This window comes from Pan troglodytes, chromosome 4, assembly GCF_028858775.2.
Source record: "Pan troglodytes isolate AG18354 chromosome 4, NHGRI_mPanTro3-v2.0_pri, whole genome shotgun sequence".
In the NCBI taxonomy this organism is placed as follows: Eukaryota; Metazoa; Chordata; class Mammalia; order Primates; family Hominidae; genus Pan; species Pan troglodytes.
Window position 1 is genome coordinate 25380879 of NC_072402.2, and position 20000 is coordinate 25400878.

Consider the following 20000-nt stretch of genomic DNA (forward strand, 5'->3'; position numbering starts at 1 on the left):
AGAAAGCACACTTAAAGGGAAAACTGACTAGACTTGGTAACCAAATACATGTAACGATTACAGAAAGGGTGCAGCTGGGGATGACATCCAGACATCCAGCGTGGTTGATTGGCTTTGCCTTCAATCAGAAGAGGAAAAATGTGAGAGAGGGGTAGTTTTGATGGGAAAACAGGGGCAGAATCTGAACTTAAAAATTTGACTATAGATCAGACACAGTGGCTCACGCCTGTAATCCCAGCACTTTGGGAGGCCAAGGCGGGCGGATCACGAGGTCAGGAGATCAAGACCATCCTGGCTAACACAGTGAAACCCTGTCTCACTAAAAAATACAAAAAATTAGCCAGGCGTGGTGGCGGGCGCCTGTAGTCCCAGCTACTCGGGAGGCTGAGGCAGGAGAATGGCGTAAACCCGGGAGGTGGAGCTTGCAGTGAGCAGAGATCGCACCACTGCACTCCAGCCTGGGTGACAGAGCAAGACTCTGTCTCAAAAAACTAATTAATTAAAATAAAATAAAATAAATTTTTAAAAAATTAAAAAAAAAACAGCCAGGCATGGTGGCACATGCCTGTAGTCCCAGTTACTCATGAGGCTAAGGTGGAAATGTTGCTTGAGCCGGGAGGTCGAAGCTTCAATGAGCTATGATCGCATCACTGCATTACTGCCTGGGTGACAGAATAAGACCCTTTGTCTCCAAAAACAAACAAACAAAAAAAAAGAATTTGACATAGGTAACAATAATCTATTGTACATTTCAAAACAGCTGCAGAATAATTAGACTGTTCCTAGCATAAAGAAAAAATATTTAAGGTGATGGATATCTCAATTACTCTGATTTGATTATATGAATGCATCGAATTATCACATGTACTCTGAAAATATGTATATCAATTATGCAGCAATAAAAACTTCAAAAAAAATTTGATTTCAGATATCTAGAGTTTCTGTGTGTGTGTGTGTGTGTGTGTGTGTGTGTTCTGTGATTTTTCCCCCCATCATGCATATGGATTTCCAAAAAAATCCCAGACATAGTAAATATTATCACATGAATTTACAAGTAATACTATGCAAAAGAAAATCAAAGACAGCTCTCGAGGTGTGGCCACACAGGGTGACTACAGTCACCATTCCCCTCAGCAGTGACAGCACAGTGCCCAGTGCCTAGTGCCTCGAGCAGATGGCTCTCTAGGGACATCAGGTGCCAGTTCTCCTCAGGAAGATGATCAAAGTTACTGGTGAAAGGCCCAGTTCTGAACAGAAAACTGGGGGAAGAGAGCCAGGATCTGTCAGAGGGCCAGTGGGAAGAAGCAGGGTGTAGAAAACGGAAGCAGCAAGAGTCCACAGAGATTGACCCCCAAGGAGCTTGGAGCCCCATGGAAAGTAGGTGGGAGTGCTTCTCTCCTCCCCTCACTCCTCTGACAATCTCCTGACTGCCAAGCTTCTAAGGAGCCCCTCTGTGCTAGTGACCCAAGACAATGCTATAAGTGGCTATTCAGGAACTTCCCAGGGACAGAGAACCAGGTTGCTAGCTTGTGCAGGCACGCCTATGTTTCCCTCAGACCCAAAATGAGATGGAGGGTGCCATACTGGTTGTGTACCCATAGTGCCACTGCCCTGCCTGAGATCTCTCTGCTCTAGAGTCACTGTACCACCAGATCTCCTGCAAATATACCCCACAACTGGCTCTGACGTTGGGAAGCATGGGGGACAGGTGGGTCCCAGGGGGCTAAAGGACTTCTGAAGATCTAACCCACAGTGTAGGCTGCCCATAAGGGAGGGGGAGCACAGCCCATCAAAGTCCCCTTGGGACAAAGGAAATGCAGGCATGGGGCCAGTCACTGAAGGGGGCAGCACCAATGCCTAGGGACAGTCGTAGAGAGGGAGTCATCTCCCACTCTAGACTGTTGCAGACACAGCTGTGGTTCTTCCCACTGGGATTTAGTGCATACACATAAAGAAAGCATTTTTTGTGTGTGCTTTTTTCAGTGGCTCAATCCCTGCTGAAAGTAAGCTTGTGCCACTTGGGCTTACAGGAAGAACAGGGCCCAACTCCCCGCCTTTAGACAGAGCAGCGGTGTCCCAGCAATGGCGGACAGACAAGTTGTGAAGTTGCTTGCCCTGGAGTTGGTAACAGCTCCTAGAGGGGCATATCTGTGGCCTGCAGCTGCACTGCAGAGCCAAAGGACAAAGTCTTTATGAATTGAGTCATGAGTCCTGCAACAGGGGCACGAGAGGGAAGCAAACTTCATTCCTGCTGGCTCAGGACTAGAAGTTGGTGCACCCCCTTATCACTCCCCAAGAGACCCCAATACATTCCAACATGATCGCTTTTTACCATCCTTCCCTGCCTGCAGCCCACACCAGGGCAGGTGCTCCCACTCAACATCAGACATCAGTCAACCTATTCCCAATAGGAAGGGTACGGAATCAACTTTAGTGTCCATCAACAGTGAACTGGATAAAGAAAATGTGATAGATATACACCATGGAATACTACACAGTCATATAAAATAATTAAATCATGTCCTTTGAAGCAACATAGATGCAATTAGGAGCCATTATCCTAAGTGAATTAATGCAGAAACAGAAAATCAAATACCATGTGTTCTCACTTATAAGTAGGAGCTAGACAATGGATACACATGGACATAAAGATGGAAACAACAGACACTGGGGACTACTTGAGGTAGCAGGGTGGGAGTGGGGTGTGGGTTGAAAAACTACCTATTGGGTACTATCTTCACTATTTGGGTTATGGGCTCACTAGAAGCCCAAACCCCAGCATTATGCAATATACCCATGTAACAAACCTGCACATATGCTCCCTGAATTTACAATAAAAAGGAAAAAGAAAATCAAAGACAAATTGGGGAAAAATTACAGGAGTGCTAATGCTGACTATACCTCATCAAAATGAAGGGTCCCATTCAAAGGACTAAGGTTATGTTTAGCCTTCTCATCTATGGTCCACTCAAGTCGGACGGTTCCTTTTCCTCCTGGGGACCGGACAACCGTCAATGTCACATATGAATCAGGGTCATCGGATGAAAGGGATTCATCAATCATTACCTGAAAGAAGAAAATTCAGTAAGGCCAAACAAAAAAAAACAAAAAGAGCAGGATAAACAGGTAGAATCTTATTTCTGTTTACAATGACTGCAGTTTTATAATTTAGAATGTTACATGTTATTATCATGTGGCAGAAAAATTTTTTTTACCAAATCCCACTTTCTATTCCTAGATGCTCAACTAGTTGGCATTTCCTGTCTTCTCTTGCAATTAGGTAGAGCATGCGACTGAATTCTGACCCAGAGAATAGAGGCAGAAATGATTTATGCTGCTAATATTCTTGCCATAAACACCCACACAAGACCCCACATCCTCTACTTTTCCATTTGGCAGGTGAATAGAGAGGAGGCCCAGGACCTAGAAGAGGACATAACCCCAAGATGGACAGAGTCTAGGGCCTGAGAGCTGCCAGCTGAATAAGAGGTGTCCATAAGCATCAGCCAACTGGGCACTCTGGTGCAGGATTCCTGCATGAAGAAGAAATGCACATTTACCATATGAAGAAACTGAGACTTGGGGGGATCTTTGTTACTACAATCAGGCTCCTCACATAATACAGACCTAAACTGTCCTCTGAATTATGGTGTACCTACTTTAGCGAGTCAAAATTTAAAAGTGGTTTTTATTAATCTGAGATAAAGAGAGGAGATTCAATACATTGATTTACCAGAACTATTTATTTTGTATACAAGTCCTTATTAACAGATCTAGTATATGTGAAGTACATATGTTGACTCTGTGAAGCAAAGTTCTCATTGAACCTATATCATCCATCCGCTATACAAACAGAAAATATAATACAATGCTTTCCACTTTCAACACCGATAGAAGCTTAACATGCAATACAATCTTGTTTTGTTTTCTTCATGAGATTTGCATTGATGTCAACAGCACAGATTTAAAACAAACTGAAATGAGCTTCTATTGTGTGTCAGTTCTTACATATACCTTATCTTATTTAAGCCTCATAGAAACTCATAGAAATCTGAGGGCCAGATATATACATATATTTGGAGATGAGGAGCCTGGAATCTAATTAGGGTATTTTGACTCCAAACTGTTCATACCATTCCTCAGGGACCAGTGAAATTTAGTAAGAAAAAAATAGAGAAAATTCATTATATAAGTCTTCTTTGATTCCATAGATGTAACATTTTAGTTTAGGTTTCACAAGTAGATTTCCATGGGTCTCTGCTATTCTCAGGGCTTTGGTATACTTAACCACATTGCCCTTGTGAACAGCTTGTTAATTTTGATGGATTTATACTAACAGTCTTTTCTCAATGTACCTCAGCTGTGAATCTAATCTGTGTCACCAAATAATGATAACAGAATGTTTATTGTGTGCACAATATTGTATATCTTATTAAGGTTAAAAGATAAACTTCATGTTACCAAGAAACTTTTGTGATAGGAAAGATAGGATATAAGCAAGGAAAAAAGTCACAAAGGGCTGAGCATCATGCAGCTACTATTATCACCAACAATCAAAATAGCCATGGACATCTAATGAATTAAAGCTCAAGCATGCATGCTTTACATATTCAACAATACAGTAGGAATTGGGTAACCTAAATCTTCCCTTTAGACTCTAAGACAAATTGAAAATTTGTAGCTGTAACGATATTATTTCCCAGAACAAGTGTGCTTAACACTAGGTTTAAAACACTAGAGTTTATGACCGCAGTTACAATAAAATGAACAAAAATTATTTATGAATACTAGTGTAGGTCTTCATTTTCTCTAACAGTAAAAGTAGATTATAAACACATTGTCCAGTGCCCAAGTCCAGAAGTTTGATGAAAAACGTTATTGTGAAGTTTCATCAATTGAAGATTTGAGTACTAAACGCTGAACTTGTAATCTAAACTTATAAGCTAAGAGACAATTTATAAAAAATAAATTACATATTCATGTGTAATTTTCTGCTGCTTGAGAGATATTCACAGTTACTCTTTTGCCAATCCAACACTCCTTACAAACACAGCTGCCCATTTTTTTTCCAAGGACGAGCTCATTGGGCTACAGTGAAAGTTTGTTCTCTCCCTCTTACAGGTCCCATTTTCTTATGAAATTGAAATTCAATAGCCAAATCATTAGACAGTTATTTGTTATATTTCAATTTTGGAGCATCAGGAAGTCCAGCCCTTGCAGGCAAGCTGTCAGTCTAGCCTTCCATCCACAGGACAGTAGACAATGGGCATTTCAGCAATTGGTTTATTAATTAAAAGTGATCTATGTGAATTACTGACAACCTATAAGTGATTAAATGAAGGGAATGGTGACATATGGGGCCGGAAAAGTTGCTGAGTATATGGGGATTATCTAAATATTTTTATGGCTAATTCATACCTTGGAATTTCTTTTGAAAGGTAAGGTCATAATATTATGTCATAGTTATCATGTAATAACAATTATGATGGAATTTATAGTGTTTTATACTTAAGATGTAGTGATAATTTAGTACTAGGTACCAAATATGGCTGCACAAATACTTAGTTTTCATGATTAATTAACCTTTTTTTCCTCTCTCTCTCTTTGTGGCTGAATCAATAATAATTGGGTTCCTTCTTTCAAGTCTTGGAAGTAAACAGCCAATGAGAAGTAAGAGAGAAGAAATATAGAGAAATACATGAGCTGGGTGGGGGGTGACTGTGGTGTTTTTTTCTACATAAGTCACAACAGACTAGCATAACAGTGGGTAATATAAATCCCTCACCAGATAAACCCATTGTGGGATGTAACACCCAGAGCCATGATAGAATCCTGCCTGTGACCAGATTGGTGGTCTGGCAGTAAAGCAGGCAGAGAATAGGTGGTATGGATGAAAAGTACATCTTGATCTACTACAGCCAATAAATAGGAATCTGTTCCCCTTTGTAATTTCCTGATATTAAGAGCTCACATTACTATCAAACTGTGTGCACAGGCTGGAGGATTGGCCCTTAATTCAATAGACCACTCAAAAGATCCTTGAGAAGAGACTCATACATGAAGGGTAATGAAGACTTTCTTTCCTTTTTTTTTTTTTTTTTGAGATGAAGTCTCACTCTGTTGCCCAGGCTGGAGCGCAGTGGCGTGATCTCGGCTCACTGCAACCTCCGCCTCCCAGGTTCAAGTGATTCTCCTGCCTCAGGCTCTCAAGCAGCTGGGACTACAAGCATGCGCCACCACACCTGGCTAATTTTTGAATTTTTTTTAGTAGAGACGGGGTTTCACCATATTGGCCAAGCTGGTCTCAAACTCATGACCTCGTGATCCGCCCGCCTCGGCCTCCCAAAGTGCTGGGATTACAGGCATGAGCCACTGCGCCCGGCCTTTTTTTTTTTTTTTTTTTTTTGAGATGGAGTCTCTCTATGTCGCCAGGCTGGAGTGCAATGGCGTGATCTCAGCTCACTGCAACCTCTGCCTCCTGGGTTCAAGCGAGTCTCCCGCCTCAGCCTCCCAAGTATCTGGGAATACAGGCATGTGCCACCACGCCCAGCTAATTTTTGTACTTTCAGTAGAGACGGCGATTCAACCATATTGGCCAGGATGGTGTCAATCTCCTGACCTCGTGATCTGCCCGCTGCGGCCTCCCAAAGTGCTGGGATTACTGGCATGAGCCACCATCCCTGGCCAAGACTTCCAAAACAAAAATGTAAGACACTTTCTACTCAAAATTACATGAAACGCTAGCCTGAAACAAGGCTTTCCCCTGATATGTTTAACTTACAGTCTTTTCTTCAAATCCAAATACTCCAAATGGAGAATCATTTTGTGGAATAACAACAGTTACCACAACATCATCACCAAGTCTGCCACCTCCAGCAACACTGATCAAGGAAATATTGAACGTCTCTGTCAATTCAAATTCAGCATCATCAATTACGGCGATTTCTATCATTGCAGTAACCTATGAAAGAAAGGAAGGAAGGGAGAAAGAGAGGGAGGAAAAGAAGGAGGAAGATAGGAAATGAGGAAAGAAATAATGTAATCACAGTTTTTGCTTACATATATTTTAATTTTTTAGTTGAAACCAAAAATCTCAGAAACATGGTACTAAAAAGTAGTTCTTTTTGCGTATTATATTTGTAATACTTTTAAAGTTGTGTATATTTATGGCATGTATATTTATGGCATTTTAAAGTTGTGTATATTTATGGTATTTCAAAGTCAGAAATTTACAGTCTATTATTTTCAAGATAAAACATTATTGATGTGATAAGAGTATTATTTACAGATTAAAAACAATAAATCCTTATTCTTAAAATTTTTTTAATGTCATGCAGGTTCTAACACCATTGCACAAACATAAAATGCAGTATGCTTGGTATTAATATTACATGATATGAAACTTACATAAAAATTACCACTGTCTTCTACAATTAAAATAAATCCCACTGGTTTCAAATATTGTTCTTGCAACGTAGTCAAAAAGAAAGGCAGAAAGAAAACCCAAATTTGCTATTCCTGGATGTTTATAATCAGGATTTAGTTCAATTTTCTGAGTCTATGTTAAAAGTTTTTATAAACTGATAAATAAATAAAACTTGATCCAGCTTGCAGTTTCACTATTGCTCATAAAAATATTCCAATGTTTCTGACAGACATTTATCAGAAAATGAAATTAAATCTACCTAAAATCTTTAATTTAACAACAGAGAAAAGTGAAAAACCTGGATATCACACTCAGACAGATAGAAACATGAATAAAATCAAATGCTCAAATAGAAGGTAATTAAATTGCCTGCACCTCAAATCTGTGCTGTAGAATACAGAGTCCCTTCCCTAGAGGATGTGAATTTTCAGAATAAGTAGGATCCTATGGATGCTGGTTAATGATGGAACTTGAACCTCATGCACAGATAAAGTGCTGATAATGTCATTAAAGTTGAAAGGCTGCTTCAATGAATAATCAATGTATTTGTTTCTGCTTTTAACATAAGAATCTCATTGACTTGCATTCCAGTTTTTTGTTTTTTGTTTTTTTTGAGATGGAGTCTCGCTTTGTTGCCCAGGCTGGAGTGCAGTGGTGCAATCTCGGCTCACTGCAAGCTCCGCCTCCCAGGTTCACGCCATTCTCCTGCCTCAGTCGCCGTTATAGCTGGGACTACAGGTGCCCGCCACCACGCCCGGCTAATTTTTTTGTATTTCTAGTAGAGACGGGGTTTCACTGTGTTAGCCAGGATGGTCTCCATCTCCTGACCTCGTGATCCACCCGCCTCGGCCTCCCAAAGTGCTGGGATTGCATTCCACTTTTTTTTTTTTTTTAAAGATTTATTCAGTTTTATTTTGTACATATTAGTGCTTAAACGTAGAAATGAAGCCATCTACCAAATAAAAGAATTAATAGTACATCTAGCTTTCTGCAACAGTCAGCTAGAAGTATAGTTATATGGTACTGTAGTCAACCAGGACTTTCTAGCTGGTGTGTGTGTGTGTGTGTGTGTGTGTGTGTGTGTGTGTATGTGTGTTTATATACACACACAAGTATGGCTGTGTTATTTTATTTTATTTTTTATTTATTTATTTATTTATTTATTTATTTTTTATTATTATACTTTAAGTTTTAGGGTACATGTGCACATTGTGCAGGTTAGTTACATATGTATACATGTGCCATGCTGGTGCGCTGCACCCACTAACTCATCATCTAGCATTAGGTATATCTCCCAGTGCTATCCCTCCCTCCTCCCCCAACCCCACCACAGTCCCCAGAGTGTGATAGTCCCCTTCCTGTGTCCATGTGATCTCACTGTTCAATTCCCACCTATGAGTGAGAATATGCAGTGTTTGGTTTTTTGTTCTTGAGATAGTTTACTGAGAATGATGATTTCCAATTTCATCCATGTCCCTACAAAGGACACGAACTCATCATTTTTTACGGCTGCATAGTATTCCATGGTGTATATGTGCCACATTTTCTTAATCCAGTCTATCATTGTTGGACATTTGGGTTGGTTCCAAGTCTTTGCTATTGTGAATAATGCCGCAATAAACATACGTGTGCATGTGTCTTTATAGCAGCATGATTTATAGTCATTTGGGTATATACTCAGTAATGGGATGGCTGGGTCAAATGGTATTTCTAGTTCTAGATCCCTGAGGAATCGCCACACTGACTTCCACAATGGTTGAACTAGTTTACAGTCCCACCAACAGTGTAAAAGTGTTCCTATTTCTCCACATCCTCTCCAGCACCTGTTGTTTCCTGACTTTTTAATGATTGCCATTCTGACTGGTGTGAGATGGTATCTCATTGTGGTTTTGATTTGCATTTCTCTGATGGCCAGTGATGATGAGCATTTTTTCATGTGTTTTTTGGCTGCATAAATGTCTTCTTTTGAGAAGTGTCTGTTCATGTCCTTCGCCCACTTTTTGATGGGGTTGTTTGTTTTTCTCTTGTAAATTTGTTTGAGTTCATTGTAGATTCTGGATATTAGCCCTTTGTCAGATGAGTAGGTTGCGAAAATTGTCTCCCATTTTGTAGGTTGCCTGTTCACTCTGATGGTAGTTTCTTTTGCTGTGCAGAAGCTCTTTAGTTTAATTAGATCCCATTGGTCAATTTTGGCTTTTGTTGCCATTGCTTTTGGTGTTTTAGACATGAGGCATTCCACTCTTTTTACTTAGGAAATGTTTCAAGTTCTAAATCTGCTTTAAAAGCTCAGGATTTCAAAAATATTAACAATAATGGGTTTTTCTGTGTAGGAAAATCTATATCTGTATGCTTACCTTTTAACAGCATTTACTACCGCCCCCCATGAGCAACTAATAAGTTGACGCATACTCTGGTAATTTGTCTAGCCAAAATAAGGCTACCTGTAGATAGAGGTGCTAGTTAAAGTTACTAACATTTTCATGGTTGTTCATATGCCTTTTCCACTTACTGATAAAAAAAGGTATGAAAACATCTTATTCTTACATATTACAAAATGCCAAGTTTATAAAATTTGTAATTCTTGGGGAATGTTTTATAATATTTAAGACTGGTTAGCCTAAATCTAGAATATTGTTTTTCAATTTTTCAAGTTTTAACTATTTTGTTCATTTTCTCTTATTTTAGTCAATTTTTTTAATTATAAAGGGCATTTTAGATATTAAGTAAAAACTGTCCACACTTTTAGTGCAAATTCTAAATAAATATCTATGTTTACTGGCATTAAGAAACAAAATAAAAGATAAAAGAAACTAAAGTCCACAGGAAGAGTCTAGTTCATCAGACAGTTTTCTATACATTGTTAGGCACTTCTAAGTCAATTATTATCCTGTTTTGTAACTTCTATTTATTTTAAATAAAACTGGGGCAGGGGGTTCAGAAAAGGGTAAGATTGTTGTATCTTTATAAGTCTCTTCCTATGCCCATTAATAAATTATATTTCAATTAATAATATTTGTTTGACTTAACATAGAAACATTTAGAGTATAATGCATTTAGCAATCACCAATGTACATTCATTTGATGGATGCCTACAAAATGTCTGAAGCACAACTCAAAAAGGCTAATATGTTAATGACTGGCATACCTGTTTATCTGCAAATTCAAGAATCCCATGAGATGGTTTAAAGTCTTCCAGGCCAGCACTGTCTGGTGATGCTTTCCAATAAACATTTACTGCCCCAAAGCTTCCAGCCAGCCGGACTACAGGAACTTGAAGAACGTTCAAGGGTGGAGGCACCTCATAGGCAGTAATAACTTCCCCAGCGCCCTTTAAGTAAAGAATATAAGTTGAAAGGCAAGATAAAATGGTAACTCTCATAAGTCATCTTTCTAAAGTTATTGTTTCTACTTAACTTTCTATATTTCACCCTTTAAAGTAGAAATTAATAGTCAGATATAAGTATGCATAAAAGGTCTTCTGAACTCTTATATTTAATGAAAGTAAACTTGTTGAATCCTTTGGTCTAGCCCAAAGAGACCTAAGAATTAGTTTATAAGACAAATTTGGTTATTTATCTATTTAAAAATAAATACAGGCAAAGCTAAATGTTTTGCAGAAAACATATTATAAAACACTGGCCAAATCAGCAGGGAGAGGCCTCTGTATGACTGTAAACAAATGAAAGTTCATCTCACTCTAGTAACATGAAACATAAAAATTCCTCTGGGATCGTCATTTTCTTCTATCATTATCTCAGCTATTTCCATTCCAGGCCTCCGCACACTTGGCTGTCCTGTAGAGAAGTCAGAGTTCACCAGGTTCACCTCAGTGATAGTGACAATAAATCCTTCCTCCAATTCAGGAAGGTCATCCTGGGGGATGGGGGAAAAAGATGGTGTTTCATTTTTTTTTAAGACATTTAACTTGCATTGAATACTTGATATTTTTCAGTAAGGAAATAATTGACTTTGTTCACAGGAATGGGCAGCTCTGTCAAACATAAAAAAGATTCTTGTTATATTTTAATACATTCCCACTGACCACTTCAGAATCTATGGAATATTCTAGCTCACTGGTGATGTTTCAATGGAATCTTCACACTCATTAGCAAATAAAATAATTTTTAAAAATCTATCCTGAAATTTTGACCATATTCTATTGTATGTTTTACATATTTAATATCCCAAAAGAAAATTTAGGAAACACTGGCAAATGCTACATACATTTTTAAAGCAAAAGCTCTAGACTTGAAAATCTAGATATAAGCCTATATTTAATTTTTAAAAATTTCTTACTTTGTTTTTGCATAATGAAAAATTTCCAGAGATAAAAAATACTCTAAAAAGGGGGGGAAACCCTCATTTCTATCCCATCCCTTATATCTTTCCCAAATTATACTCTTCAGGAGATACTATTACCTAAAACCACTAATACCACTATTAGTAACACTAACATTATATAATATCATATTTATTTAATAACATATAATATATTCTATGGTATATAATATATAAGATTAATACTATTTATATAATATAAAACAACATTTTATTATTTTATAATATTAACACTAATCCACTATTAAAATTTCTTGTGCATCATTACTGATATAGTCACATATTCTCCCCCTCTCTCTCTGTTCTTCTCTCTCTCTCCATACATACATGGATAAATACAGATAGCTAAAACCAGATCTAAACCATCTGAAGACTAATCTTGATTCAAGTAATCATATCATGAAAGGAAAATACTGTCCTATTAAATGAATAATAAAAATAACCAGATTGATTTGGGCATTTCATTTGTTGTCATTAGTTTAAAAACTGACAAAACAAAATTACAGTGGATCCAATCAGATATAATTAATCTAAATTCAGTGCTTCAAAATTCATTCAAACAATATTCCAGTTCAAGAATAAATACAAGTAATAGACATCATTTTTGCCAGCCAGTTATAAAATATTATTCATTATTAAATATTTAGGTGGGTGGCAACAGTAGAATACTTACATTTTTATGTTTAAAAGAATCCTTTTATTAAAAAAAGAAGATTTTTACTTACAAGAGCATCACAATTTTACTTAAGAGCATTTTCCTCTATTTTAGATCACATTCATTGCAGCCTTGACTTACCGGCAAAATGGAAACTTTGGCATGAGCTTCTTTTATGTTTTCTTTCATTATTATTATTGTTTCTTGCAATACATAATCTTCATTCTCAGTAGCTTGATTATCGACATGCAGTAAGAAATTGGGTTGAGCTCTCAAGTGAATGGCAATATCCCCAAGTAGTCCTTTATCTCGAGCTAGTTGTAACTGAAGAGTGGTGGTGTTTTCTGTGAGAGAAACATGCCACGAGTAAATAGTCTTTTCTATTTGCTGTCAATGCTGTTACAAGGACCTAGAGTGGAACACTCTACTCTATCCCTTGTAGACAGTTAAGGAAAAAGAAGTAAAACAAAGACAATGTATACTCCCAAGGATCATTCTGGGCTTGGTCTTCCTGGTCCCCAAAGTTGGGCAGAGAATCACCATCCACTCCTAGCATTATATCCCAGTTCTAATCCCCCACTTCTGATTCTCTAAAGCACCCTCCTATGTTGCACATGTCATACACTTTAACAGAAATTGCTGCAAAGTCTTAGGGAAGTACAGATATGCAGGTTGAACAGAGATGATAATTATAAAGGCTCAAAAGATTCTTCAAAAAATGAAAAATTATATATACAAAGTCATTTAATGACTAATCATTAAGAGTGATTTTGTTCTTACAGTGACGTGCCTATCATGAGGCTCAAAGTATTTCACAGCACCTAACTTTTATTTCATTGTTTAGATTTTAAAAACTTAATTTGCCATATTAAAGACCCAGGAACATAACCACATGTTGTATTTTTCCCATTGACTATTCAAATGAAAGGTACTTGAAAGCTGGATGTCCATGTTATTATGTGAAAATCTTAGAACCTTCACCAGCAGCTAATATGAATAATTATTTGGGTGATGATTTTAGTACTCAAAAGAGAAACTGACCACTGTACACTTCACAGGATAAAATTATTCTAATTACTATTTTGGATTAAACAATTAATACCTTTAGTGCCATGTACATTTCATTGTGTTGCTCATTGTTCTCTGTAACTACTGAAAATCTATAGAAAATATAGCTGAGTGAAGAAAGAGAACAGATGAATGATGAAAAAGATAAAGTAAAATAAAAAACAGTCACCTCTACTGCACTCACAACTAAAATATTAATATTTCTAATATAATGTATCTTTTAAAAGACACATTTCCTATAACATTACTGCTAGGTGATTTCACATGATTACCAGATTTAACAACAATAAACAAAAAGGACTGAGTATGACCTGCCAAACTGAAAAAGTCATATAAAAAGAGAAATTTACATTCCTTATAAATATGAGAATTAAATTATCCAATGAAGCTTCTCATTAAAACTTGAAAGATATTTAACAATATTTACCTTTAGGCTCTGCTACTCTAATGAAGACAGACGCAGCATGCCAGCCCACCAAGCCAAAAGGTGAGTCATTGGGCAAAGTTGTTATAACAGACTTGCTTCTGTCCTGATCAATAGTAGCACCTTCGTATGAGTCCTCAACCCCTTCTGTGGTGATACGGGTGAGGGTTACAATCACAACCTCTGATAACTCTGGTATATTATCAGCAAGAATAGTTAGAGTGATTGTTGACAGTACCTGGCCTTCAGTAAATGAAATCTAGAATTTTAAAGAAAGAAGATGTTATTTATTTTGTAATTGTCACTATGTAGTAAGAATATTTTAAAAATTGATTTTCTTTTATTAAACCCATAACTTAAATAGCAAGAGATATTTAAGCAACATAATAATATGATTCTACAAATCAGATGCCTTTCATATTAACAGAAGATTGTTAGGAAAAAGGAAGAGCAAACCATTTATAAACTTTAAGCTAATAAAAAAAAAATGCAGCCAAATTGTCAAATACTGGAGCCTGAATTCCATTCTAAGATAAAGTATACAGTCTCTCTGGGAATCTAAGTTCTAGATACCATATACAAAGATCCATAAAGATAAAATAAGGTGGCATACTAGCTTAAAGATTTTTCTCTGCAAAACTTTTGCCCGGATTATTTCCTTTGACTAACTCTGAACAGATGTATCACTAAGCAATGAATCAACTAAAACACAGGTGGAGAAAGAAAGATAGGGAGAGATGCAAATCATAGCATCTCTCTTCTCCTTTTATGTCTCTCCTGTCTAAAGAGTCAAATCCAAATTTGCTAAAAAGCATCTGAAGATCTTGCTGATAGGACTTCTTGAATGCCATTTTTCACTGATTCCCACCTCACACACCACTCTCCAGCAATGCAGCTACAAACTATTTATAATTACTCAAACTAGCATTATAGGCTGATGTATCTACCTTTGCTGACATTCATTTTTCCACCTGGAAAAGGCAATGGAGAATATAAATTCAAAAGCTCTATTCAGTCTATCATTGATGGACATTTAGGTTGATTCCATGTCTTTGCTATTGCGAAGAGTGTTGCAATGAACATACATATGCATGTGTATTTATCATAGAATGATTTATATAACTTTCAGTATATACCCAGTAATGGGATTGCTGTATTGAATGGTATTTCTTTCTTTAGGTATGCAGCCATAAAAGAAAAATGAGATCATGTCTCTTGCAGGGACATGGATGGAACTGGAGGCCATTATCCTTAGCAAACTAACACAGGAACAGAAAACCAAATACCACATGTTCTCACTTGTAAGTGGGAGCTAAATGTTGAGAACACATGGACACATAGAGGGAAACAACACACACTGGGGCTTATTCAAGGGTGGAAGGTGGAAGAAGGGAGAGGATCAGGAAAAATAACTAATGGGTACTAGGCTTAAGGCCTGGATGATGAAATGATCTGTAGAACAAAACCCCATGACACCAGCTTACCTATGTAACAAACTTGCACAGGTACCCCTGAACTTAAAATAAAAGTTAAAAAAATAAATTCAAGAGCTTTATTAATAAAATCAGAGGTCAGAAAACTACTGCCCAATGGCCAAACCCATTTGTCATAAATCAAGTTTTACTGGAACACAACCAAGCTCATTCAATTGCATATTGTCTATCGCTGCCTATATTGTCTGCTAATATTGCTTATATTGCCTAGCACAATTCTACTACAAAGGCAAAGCAGTAGTGAAAGAGACCAAATGGCTCACAAAGCCTAAAATATTTACTATCTGGCCCTTTACAGAAAAAAGATATACTAGCTCCCTGAATGAAATAATTAATTCTTCCAAACTATAGTCTATGTTTAAGGTACCATTATATATTTAAATTAGAAATAATTGTAATCATGTTTATATAAGAAATGATAACTGGAGAAACACAAATCAGAACATATAGAACCTGACAGACACAACTTACAGTTCTGGTAGCTTACCTAAAGTAAATATTAAATGCAATAGAATTTGCTATAACATTCTTAATATACAGAAGCTCCAATCACGTTTGAAATAATACAGAAACCTAGAAATGATGAACCATGATATATACCTGTCCTTTTTTTGAGACAGTTCCATGAGAGTTCCTTTAAAAGAACTCTTCAGAGAAGCATTTGGGCAATATACACAGACTATCTATGAAACCAAAGGCAAGCCAAGAAGACAACCCATCTTCCAGCTAGGAACAAAAGGCTCTCTGATCCCTCTTGTTGTTAATCATGTACTTATTTGGCTCATTCTTATTCCATTCTTGAACCTCAGCTCCAACTTTATACTATTCTCCAGTAATAGATAATCTCGTCGTCTGCCCAGATCCCTTCTTGGGGCTGATGTACCCATCCCTCGGCTGCTGGGAACAACAGGTTCTGTGCTCCTCATTGGGAATCACCCTTTGCTACAGCAAATTGTCTTACTCAAGGTTATACCCAACCCTGAGGGTGGCCTAAAGTCAAGGACTGCTAAAATGGGGATATCAATGGCTTAGCTCTAAACTGGGAACAACTCCTAAGGATCAGCTCATCTCCTGAACTCAGTTGCAATCAACCTCAGTTGCAATTGCCTGTGGATCAACTTCTCCCTCTGCACATCCTCACCTTCCTCACATCCTCATAGATGTATCTCCCCAAAATCCTTCTGTCCACAAATCTCAATCTCAGAGTCTATTTACAGGAAGCCCAACCTATATCACTCCACAACTCAGATCTACTTTTTCATAAGTCCGACTGTTTTACACAGACTTGTTCCCTACTTACTACTTCCATTGTGCCTAAACCTGGAAACCACATTTTGATCCTATTTGGTTGATTTTATCCTTCTAACAATGTAATGCACCCACAATGTGGCCAACGAATGTACTGAAACTCAAAAAGAATGACTTTTTAAAGGACAATTTTGGTTTTATATTTTTTTAAAAAAGAACAATACCCACAACCAGAAAACTAACCTTAAATTGTATCCCTCTCTACAATGATTAGTAGGAATTCAGTGTTGATATGGTCAAACTCAAACACTTCATCCTTAAGGCAGGATTTGGTCCCATACATCACTAGTAACCATAACTTAAAAGTGTTTCCCATAACTTTGTAAATTACATACCACTCCTGAGGTAGGAAATATATCACTAATACTTCCATCAGCTTCCCATGCTATGGTTATACGGCCATATGTTCCTTTTAAGCGTTCAACGTTCAAGGTTACTAGGCTATCTTGCTCCATTTCTTCCACTTGCTTATATAATGAATTCTGAAAAAATACACAGAAAGTCACAAGGGGTTCCCTGAAATTACCTAATCAGACTTCTTTTTTTGTCTCATGTTATTATGGATTTGCAAACTTTGCGGTCCTAAGCAACATGACATAGTAAGTGAAAACGACAATTAAAAAACAGTCATATAGAATGACCATGATTTAAAACACACATGTTTGAATAAGTAAAAGACTAAGTGAAAGTAAGCAAAAATGTTAATTATTATAGGATTATTTTATGTTTCTGTTTCTAAATTTTTCAAATTTTGTTCAGTGAACATATATTACATTCATACTCAGAAAGCGTGTACTTTTGTAAAAGTATTCATAGCATGTAAAAAGTTTGTAGAAGAGAAAGGATATAGAGTCAGGAGAGTAGGGAAGCCTTTCTGGCAATCCCACTAGGTCTTTGTTTCCTATTTGTAAAAGAAGAGCTTGACCTATATGGTTTCCAACATCCCATCCATGCACAACGATGTCATGAGAATTAGAGCTTTCTCCTTGATCACTGGCAAATGTCTCTTATTCTTAAATTCATATCCTCGGAAATGTTTCTGTGGGCTCTTCTGCCTCCTTTGATGGTGTTTCATCCTTAGCTCATGGCCTTTACAACTGTTTTTTCCTGCCTGAAATATCCCTTTCCCTTATGATAGAATTACTTACTTACTTTCTTCTTATCTATGCTTCCTAGCCTCTTTCTTTTGTCCCAAACTAATTATCTGTTTCTGTGTGACTACACCATTCTTCACCAAACATACACAACATCTCTTGTCAGCCATTTCATGAACTGTTCCTCAAAATGAATGCTTCAAAGAATCTCTTCTTACAATACCCCTGGATTTTCCATATGCAGTAAAGCAAGAATATGGAGTGTAAAGATTTTTGAAAATCTTCCCATTCAGGTCACTATGATAACCTGAAAAGAGATTCCCCCATTAATTTCTTAAAACTTATGAGAGCTTTTACTTAGAATGCTAATTTGAGTAGCGATCCTATCCTTTAGCAATATTTTACACAGCATTTTAACACATTGTTACAGATGTTACATTGTAATAAAATCTTGCTCCAGGCAATCAAACATTCCTAAATAAAATGCCTTGATTTTAAAATATGCACATAATTTATTCACAAAAGACAATGCCTTTTTAAAGAGCCAGCTCTCTCTGGCTCCATGCCCTCCATCAATGAGGGTTAATAAAATGAGCACTTCATGCAGCCAGAAAATATTCAAGAAATTCTCATTATCTGCTATATCTCATTTTGAAATGAGATTGTCCAGACATCAAAGACCTGTAATGAAGAATTCTACTGAACAGATTGAAAGAATTCAGTATCTATTGGCAAGTATTGAATAACAGTAATTGTACGTCTCCAGAAGAATTTTGGAACAAGCTTCATAAAGGGAAATCTACCATGCTCAAACAGCTGAGGAATAGCATGTGCTCTCCATCTGCTGCAAGGCTGCAGGGTGAGAAGATGGAACCACACAGCAGAGCATGTCGGTTCTCACCCCAGGAAGCCCAGCTCTGCCCTATAGACTTGTATAAGGCCTTGAGAAGGCCTTGTAAGTGTTCTGCCTCTCCCACAGAATGACAGGTTCATCCTAAGCCCTTAATGTGTGCCAGGCACTTTTCTGGGTGCAGGGATAAAGCTGTGAGCACAGCAGTATACCAGCTCTCATACTCTTCAATTCTAGCTAAAAAAAAAAAAAAAAAAAAAAAACCTTGATGATAGATAGACAAACTAGGCAATTATAAGTGTCATAAAGAAGAAACTTTTTATGAGGATAAAAAGATACAGAATGATGGTGGGGAGCTGCAATTTTCCATCAATGAAGATCTTTCTGGTAAGGTATCATTTTGCAGAGATCTGAAGAAAGTGAAGAAACAAGTGAGTACCTAATAAGAATAGGTTCCTCTTGTTTCTTTCTAACTCTCCCCACTCAAGACCCAGTTCACGTCTTAGGGTTGCCTTCTCCTTCACAGTAGCCACTGGCCACATGTGGCTATTGACCAATTGAAATGTAGTTAGTGTAGCTAGTCTATAAGTGTAAAATGCGCACTAAAATTTGAAGACAAGATATGAAAAATGTAAACTATTTCCTCAATAATTTTATGTTGATTGTATGTTGAAAAAATATTCCAGATACATTGGGTTAAATAAAATATATTAAAATCAAATGACCTGCTTCTTTCTACTTTTTAAAAAATGTAGGCTGCTAGGAAACTTAAATTTACATATGAGGCACACATTATATCCCTATTGGGCAGAGATGCCTCAGAGGAAGCTGATCTATGCTTAGCTCCAGGAATGGACCAGATTGAGTAGTAGTGTAAACTTCTGACCCTTGCATGCAACAGACACAAGACTTTAAGCACATCCAAAACTCCTCATCTTATCCCCTAAACCTGCTCTTCCTATAGTCATCCATATCTCAATGAGCAGCAAATTCATGCTTCCCATAGCTCCATCATTTATTACTGTAATAATTCCTAACTGGTCTGTTTCTGTCCTTGCCCACTTACAATCTATTCTCTATACTATGGTCAGAGTTGTTCCTTCTAAAATGTGAGTCAGATCATTCACTTTTCTACTCCTCCCCTTCAAAGGCTCTCTAATTCCCTCAGGGCCCAAACTCATTACAATGCTAATGGACTTATGCAGGAAAGTGTTCACACAGCAGACCTGACTGCTATCCTTAAAGGCTTGTTCACAGGTCGGCTCTCCGCTGGTGTCTGGGAACTTGGATTTCAGGAGACTTCCCACCATTCTGGAACTATTAAGCAGCTCCCAGTGCCTAAAC

At 37.3% G+C, this 20000-nt stretch overlaps 1 protein-coding gene across 10 annotated transcripts in view; it reads right to left on the minus strand.

The window, feature by feature from the left end:
- Window positions 1-20000, minus strand: part of ADGRV1 (adhesion G protein-coupled receptor V1) — a 606362-nt gene that overhangs the window by 398509 nt on the left and 187853 nt on the right. For all 10 annotated transcript variants that reach the window (XR_010156862.1, XM_063810270.1, XM_063810268.1 and 7 more), the window contains 7 exons: window positions 17048-17194; window positions 13915-14170; window positions 12561-12763; window positions 11123-11299; window positions 10572-10754; window positions 6782-6961; window positions 2902-3066 (listed from right to left, as the gene is read on the minus strand). Coding sequence is in view for 9 of the 10 variants with exons in the window: in XM_063810270.1 (XP_063666340.1) it covers window positions 2902-3066; window positions 6782-6961; window positions 10572-10754; window positions 11123-11299; window positions 12561-12763; window positions 13915-14170; window positions 17048-17194 (1311 nt within the window). In the remaining variant the exon portion in view is untranslated. The remainder of the gene's footprint in view (window positions 1-2901; window positions 3067-6781; window positions 6962-10571; window positions 10755-11122; window positions 11300-12560; window positions 12764-13914; window positions 14171-17047; window positions 17195-20000) is intronic.